This window comes from Diospyros lotus, chromosome 6, assembly GCF_014633365.1.
Source record: "Diospyros lotus cultivar Yz01 chromosome 6, ASM1463336v1, whole genome shotgun sequence".
NCBI classification, from domain to species: domain Eukaryota; kingdom Viridiplantae; phylum Streptophyta; class Magnoliopsida; order Ericales; family Ebenaceae; genus Diospyros; species Diospyros lotus.
Window position 1 is genome coordinate 6,681,218 of NC_068343.1, and position 7,323 is coordinate 6,688,540.

The following is a 7,323-nucleotide window of genomic DNA, read 5'->3' on the forward strand; positions in this document are numbered from 1 at the left end:
TAGATTTGAAAATGTACTATTATGACATTAATAAACCTATAATTAAAAAATAATACAACAATATTAGCACAAATTTATAATTAAAATAAAATAAAAATAGAATTCACAATCAAAAATTTAAATAATAAATAAAAAATATTCATATTTAACTTCTTTGAAATATTTTAAATTACTATAATATTTTTTATTGTTTAAAAAGACAAATAAAAATTAAGAAAAATTCTTATCGGTTCAGCCAAAGTCATGGGTCTATATCCACCCATCAATTTTTTGACATGTGACTTTGGAGGATGAATTAAATAGGTTATTTAGTCAATTTGAAAGTAAAAACAAGTAACAAGTGTCTTATTTATAATCACCACCAATTATTTTATTTTTATATTTTTTTCTTTTTCCATTCTAAATCAAGGAGGTTCGTTCGTTGAGCATCTGCCCATCATCACTTAATTAAAACAACGAATCAAAGGTCACCTCCGTTCCCAACTTGGGTGCATCTATAAATCACAACCACTCCCACCCAAATGTCTTTTCTGCCCTCACTCTTTAATTTTCCTTCTGACGTGGGGTACCTTTTAATTACGAATGCATCCATAATTTTCGTAACAAAAATAATATCATTAAAATAATAAACGTTAATATTTTATAATTATAAACCTCAAAATGCCAACTTAACTTTTTGAAATATTTGTTTATAAAGTGATATCTTCTATAAATTTTATTTTTTTAAATTTTTATTAATTAAAACACTCAAATTAAACTCACATATATAAAGATATTTCAGGTTAAAGTTGAATTATTATCACTCATGGTTGATTTTAAACAATGAAATTAGAATTGACACAATAATGAGATTTTAAATTTGATTGTGATTATAATATTGTTAAATTTAATTTTAATTAGAATTTATTTTATTTGAAGAAATATTTTCATAAATTATCTTTTAATCGAGATATAATTTTCTATATATATCTATAAATAATTTTATGTCTATAAATAGATGCTCAATACTCTGAAATTAATTGTAGTAATATTATTTTAGTAGCAAATATATCATTATTATTGTATTAACATTATTATAGTGATATTTATTTTTTCTGCTTGAGATTTTTTTTTTATTTAAATTTTTTATGTTAAATTTTATGTTTGTATGTATAATTAATAGTTTAATTGTGATTTATTTTCAATTCAAATTCATAAATTATTGGATACACGATTACATGTACACCGACGTATGCGATGACTGGAAAAATAGCTAATCTGTTCGGGGACTATATAGGAATTTCAGATATTCTTCCCAACTTCCAGTCTGAAAAAGCATGGGGGGAAGGGTAGTTATAGGAACGCGAAAGTCGCGGGAAGCTGGCCAGTTCCAATACGGACCGTCGAAAAACCATAAATTAACTAAAGCATACTGCTTAAGAAAAGAAAAGAGAAAGGGAAGGGACGGAAAAAGCAAGTCCGCACGTTTTCATGGGCTGATTTTTTCAGGCGTTGGAGCTGACAGGGAACCAGGTCATCGCGCCGCTTCATCGTTATTTATATTTATTCGACCGACTTTCAGATCATAGCTGCAGGGACCAGTCCAAAATCTACTAATATACATTAACTTTTGAGGAGAGCTGGTCTCCAAGTTCTCTCTCTCTTTCTCTCTTTCTTCTTGTTTTTGCTTCTCTTTTTGACTAGTTAGCCGATCAATCGTTCTTGCCAAGTGCAGGGATCGGTCCCTCTTTGTTGTTGTGTCACGGACATTGCACATTTTTTTGGTTGAGGCTTTGAGTGGATGAGATTGGAGAGGCAGCAGTGATTGTGATTCTCCCGCAGCTTCCGCTTTCGTCCTTCTGCTGCTTCGGATCGATCTTCTCGGAAGAAGAGGTAATGTGATTTCTATTTCCTTTTCCTCTTGTCTTCAAATTCTTGATGAAAGGAAGAGGATTGGTTCTGAGTATTGAGTTGATTCATCGAATTTCTGGATGTATTGACTGGAATTTTCCTGAATCGTGGCATATACATGCGGTCTTGTAGATTTCTCTCGAAGCTGATGAAGAACCTAATATCGTTAATATAAATTCAGATGCAGAGTGAATTTTTGCAAGTAAACAAAATGATTTCTAAAATACTTGCCGATGCACGTATAGGTGAACAAGAAAAGTTGAGCAAATGCCAAGAGCGCTCACTTTCTGTTTGTAAAATGTCTCACGTTCCGTCCAATGACTAATCCAATCACCAATCCGTTCTTAACTTCTAGTTTTGGCTTTCAATTTCTTTCTGTTTTTTGTTTTTCATTCTGAGTTAAAAGAATAAAAACCAAACATGCAATTTAACAACAACTCAATCTTCTCTTTTTTAACATATATATTCTCTAAAGATAAAATTAAATATATTAATTAATACAAATTTTATATGGAAATTAAATTTACATAATAATTCGTTTTTATATTAACATATCTTTTACTAAAAAAAAAAAAATATCCTCTTCTTGAACTTTTATAATTGGTAGCCCAGCAGGTTGCGATCGAAACTCAGATCTAATTTTGGACGACAAATTTAAACCTGCTGATGGCTTCTTCTCCTCTCCTCTCTCTTTTCTTTTTGTTTTTAGGTTCGATGAAGTTCAATCTGGTTTTGGTAACTAATTTAGATCTAGGAATTAAAATAGATCGAATATAAATCGAATGTTACTTCTCTTGTATTGTACTTGGTATCTGTACCCATATTCTCATTCAAATACTTACATTTATATCTATCAAATAATATATTTAGTTACTTGTTCTCGTAAAAAAATATGCTTATTTATTTCTGATTTCAAATTCTCAATCAAATTTTGATGTTAAGTGTTGTTGAATGTTAATTTTTTGTTTAGTTAAGTTAGATCCTAACTATGAGTTGCCTAACCAAAGAAGGGGCGGGCCTAGCATCTTGTAGTGAGCAATAATAGGCTTTGAACTTTAGTGGACAAGCAATTTGGAGACAAATTGAAGAACAGAACAATAACAGAAAAAGAAAACTAAAAGAACAAGAGAGGTTTACTAGGTTCAACTTTATTGACCTACGTGTACGGGGCAAGATTTCTTTTACCATTAATTGATAAGGCTAATACAAGTGTATAAAACACTCGAGATATAATTCAAAGAGAGCACACACACTATATGAAAAAATACTCCCAATTTATACACACTCCCAACTCCTTTTCTTGAAAAACTGATTACATCTCCTAAGAATCTGGAAATCATGGGTGCTGTGCCTACAAAATTGGTGGTGACAGCAACTTGGTGGACTTAGTGAAGATCGTGGCTTCACATGGTCCTAAAATTGCTCAGCAAGCAACATACCTTGGATTTGGTAAGTTGCTTGGGCATGATTTTGTATGCATAATGCACCAATATTATGTTAAACATGTGCGTCAGGTATGATTGGTCTTGTACTCATCCCTTAACTCATACCTGAGTGAGTAGTTTTTTTCCTGTCTTTACTTGTCCCGTTGAACAAAAGTTTAGATCCATACTTGCTGTGTGTAAATTGAGTTTGTCAAATGCCTAATGGATTTGGTAAAATTGTCCATCTAGATCGAGATTTGGGTTCGGGGGAGTTCAACAAAGAAGAAGAAAGGGAAAGGAGAGAAGTTGGCCAACAGAGGTGGTCAGCGAGACCTTTGGTTATCATTCAAAGAGGAAGAAGAGATCAGGAAAAAAGGGAACAGGAAGGCTAGAACGAAATTAAAACAATTAGGAAAAGACAAGCTCCCATCATTTCCGTTTTTCTTTTTTGAAAATGAAGACTTTGAGCTTGCAGTAAGCTAGATTTCTCCTCATTGCTCCGGGAACATAATCGTAATGCGGAATTATATTAAATTTCTGTGTATCTGATTTTGATTTTATGTGTGTTGTAGAAAACATCTAGTTTTAATTTTTCTTTAATAAAACAAACCGAGTAGTTCTGTTTTTTTATTGTTCCTAAAGTTTGAAAAAATAAAAATTTTAAATGGAAGCTTTATCAAGTGAGCTGTAACTTTTACTGCAGTACAAGCTATTTGCCTATTTGCATTGGGTACTATCTAGTTTTGATCTGATCAGTGGGATTGGCATATGAGAATTAAGTCTATTACTTGTTTACCTATGTATGAATAACCATCCAAAATCACATCTCCTGAAGATACAAAAAACCAGGAAGAACATATTATTTAATCTTCTGAATCATACTTGAAGCATATATAGTTTTTTTGTGTAGTTTTCAGAAAATGAAATTGATGTTGATTTTCTCACAGTTCTGCAACAGGGAACCAATACCGACAAGAAGGATGGCAGGTGAGGACTACGCATCAATTGGCAGAAAAGTTCCTCCACCAGAACCTCCATTGCCTGGTCCTGCAATGAGAAATTATCCTCAAAGGGGGTTGTTGATGAATGAAATGCCGATAAGAGGATACAACTGTGTCTCCACCTCAACCAGGGATTTATGGGAATGTCTTTTTGATGAAGGTTACAGAGCAGATGTTGTCATTAATACGGAGGATGGTGGCATTGTTTATGGACATGCTAGTATCCTGGTAAAACTCTTTCTTCCTCTCATGCACACATTTAAATTATGCAAGAAAAAGCTCTGATAGTCTATTGAAAAGCGCATCCTTTAATGATGAAGTCCAGCTTGTAGTTTGAGAAGATCAATCTAGAAAGCACTTCAGGATATAATGGTGAACTCTGTAAGATCAGATATTATTTAGTATGAGAATGTTTTCATGCATGATGAATGGTGATAGAGCTCCAAAAATAATGTGATGGCACAAATTGTACAAGGGATGCTAGAAAGTTTGGTCAGATGTTATTGAACTTATTTGATAAATAATACTAGAAATTAACTGGCTCAACCAAAAGCAAACCATAGGTTGGATTGAGAATAACACTTTGTCCATATCCATAACTTTCCTGTCATGCTCGCTATTCATTTTGACAAGGGGTTCCTCTGGGAGGTAGCTTATCCAGATTGGATTATATAGTGAAATGTGAGATTAGCAATGGTTGGTTGGCCTACGAAGTTGACAATGCTAAAATTCACTGTAACAGGGCGTGGCTTCTCCTGTCTTGAAAAGCATGTTAAAGCAAACGAAAAGACATGGTCATAGGCGATCAATCTCTATCCGTGGAGTACCACATGCTGCAGTTCAAATTTTCATTAGATTTTTATACTCTTCCTGGTAAATATTTTTCCCCCTTTGCTACTTCTATTGTGTATTTGGGGAATTTCTCTCGATTGCCCATATAATTGTCCAGTAAGAATTTAACAAGATATCTTAAAATTTAGATGGCATGGAGTTCTTGTTTGTAGAGCCCATAGCTTGTGGTAGAGATTTATTCTTATCCATCCCTAGTGAGTTGGCGAATCAAATGAACAGCTGCTAAATTATATTGCACAATCTTCAATTTCTCAAGTATATATTTGTTACCTTGAGTTGCCCTGACCTTATTTTTATTGTTATCTATGTTTGATGTGCAGTTATGATCCAGAAGCAATGAAGAAATATGTCATTCATTTGTTAGTGCTGTCACATGTATATGTTATCCCCCACTTGAAGAGATTCTGTGAGTGGAAATTAGAGCAGGGAATGCTCACCATAGATAATGTAGTTGACACTTTCCAACTTGCACTACTCTGTGATGCACCTCGACTTAGCATCATTTGCCACCGTTTCATTTTGAAGAACTTCAAAGCTGTTTCTGCCACAGAAGGATGGGAAATCATGAAACAGAGCCATCCGGTGCTAGAGAAGGCAGTTTTGATGTCTGTAGTTGAAGAAGAATCTGTAAGCGCTCTCTTCTGTATTTTTTTTTACCCATCTAATGATCACCTTAACGCATATTCATATCCAGTCCATGATTTCATTCTGATCTGAGAAATGATGGTTTTGCAATGGCAGAGGCAAAAAGAGAAAATTAGAAAGTTGAACGAGAGAAAAGTCTATTTACAACTGTACGAGGCAATGGAAGCTCTGGTTCACATCTATAGGGATGGATGTAGGACAATTGGCCCTCACGATAAGGTTCTTAAGGAGGATCAGGGTCCTTGCCATTATGCATCTTGTAAGGCGCTGGAGTTGCTTGTCAGACACTTTGCTGGCTGCAAGATGAGGACCCCCGGTGGCTGCATTCGTTGCAAGCGGATGTGGCAGCTTTTGGAATTACACTCCCATCTCTGTGCTGATTCTGATCGCTGTAGAGTTCCTTTATGCAGGTACCATTTTAATCCCATTCTATGTGCAAAGATCAAAATGCCTCTAGAGTTTATTGAATTGAACCTATACCAATTTCAGCTATCCAATAGTTCAGCCTTGGCATTTTCCTTTTGCTTGAATTAATCAACTTTGTTGTTCCATTACAGGAACTTCAAGCAAAGGAGATCAACAAAGCAGAAGAAAGAGGATATTAAGTGGAGAATATTGGTGAGGAAGATCTTGACAACAAAGACCATTTCTGGAGCACCATGCTTCTCTATGGAATCTTCATGATGCTTAGCCCAGTTTTTGTCAGATTGGCCAGCTTCTGCCTTAAGCCTTTAACCAGGAAGAGCTTGGAGATCATTCTTCCAATTTTTTTTCCTCATTTTGCAATTTTGAAGCAAAGGAATCACTTCTTCTCCCTCAACATCTTCTTTGCTGAAGCATGTTGTGTGTAAAGAGAGCGAGAGAATGCTTAAGGTACATTTTTGTACATCTTAGCAGCTAATAGTGGAAAAAGGAGTTGTCGTCTGGAGTGGACTTTGGATTGAGCATACTATGTGTGGTACTAGTAATGAACATACTATATTTTTATCCTAGTGTTGATTGTGAAGCATGCAATGACATTGTTTAAATTAAGGAGCCAGGCAAGAGGGTTAGTTGCAATCGCTGCCACGTGGCAACGAAGGGCATCTTGTCAACCGCCCGGTTGTCCTTCTCTCGATCATGCCGAACGCCTTGTCCTTGTGCTCAATTTGGACCATCGATGCTGCCTTTTATTTGCTATAATCCAAGCCATTCTTTTGCATCGTGCGATCCTTATTTATACGCTATGCATTGGGATATGTGAGGGCACAATGAGATTGAGAGATAGAGAGTGAAAGAATATGCTAAGGGGTTCAAGGATCTTTCTCATTTATGTTGTTTCACTCTCTGGCTTCTTCTCTCTGGTTCAATAGGGTAAGACTCTGATCTTCCTCTTTTATATAGTTTTGAGGCGATTTTGTTAGTGAACCAGTCTGTGTAAATATAGTGATTGTGAGGCTTGTATGCTGTAAGTATTGTAAACCCTATTTTTACTCCGATAATACAGTGAGCTCTCCTTTGTTCAAGCTCAA

At 34.9% G+C, this 7,323-nt stretch overlaps 1 protein-coding gene across 5 annotated transcripts; it reads left to right on the forward strand.

The window, feature by feature from the left end:
- Nucleotides 1–1,374: 1,374 nt before the first annotated feature.
- On the forward strand, nt 1,375–7,323 carry LOC127804782 (BTB/POZ and TAZ domain-containing protein 4-like). 5 transcript variants are annotated; one of them, XM_052341790.1, is made up of 7 exons: nt 1,375–1,512; nt 1,715–1,872; nt 4,262–4,543; nt 5,058–5,188; nt 5,488–5,794; nt 5,909–6,222; nt 6,370–7,323. In XM_052341790.1, exons 3-7 carry the CDS (start codon nt 4,295–4,297, stop codon nt 6,494–6,496), a joined length of 1,128 nt encoding a protein of 375 aa, XP_052197750.1. In that variant the 5' UTR covers nt 1,375–1,512; nt 1,715–1,872; nt 4,262–4,294; the 3' UTR covers nt 6,497–7,323. The 5 variants fall into 5 exon arrangements, with proteins under 5 accessions (XP_052197750.1, XP_052197751.1, XP_052197752.1 ...); XM_052341791.1 differs by having other exon boundaries at nt 1,494–1,630; XM_052341792.1 differs by having other exon boundaries at nt 1,500–1,622.

Excerpts from the sequence above, each read along its gene's own strand:
- LOC127804782 (XM_052341790.1), top strand. The coding sequence starts at position 4,295 with ATGGCAGGTGAGGACTACGCATCAATTGGCAGAAAAGTTCCTCCACCA. Across the intron at positions 4,544-5,057 it reads ATGGACATGCTAGTATCCTG|GGCGTGGCTTCTCCTGTCTT; the intron begins GTAAAACTCTTT and ends TCACTGTAACAG. Across the intron at positions 6,223-6,369 it reads TGTAGAGTTCCTTTATGCAG|GAACTTCAAGCAAAGGAGAT; the intron begins GTACCATTTTAA and ends GTTCCATTACAG.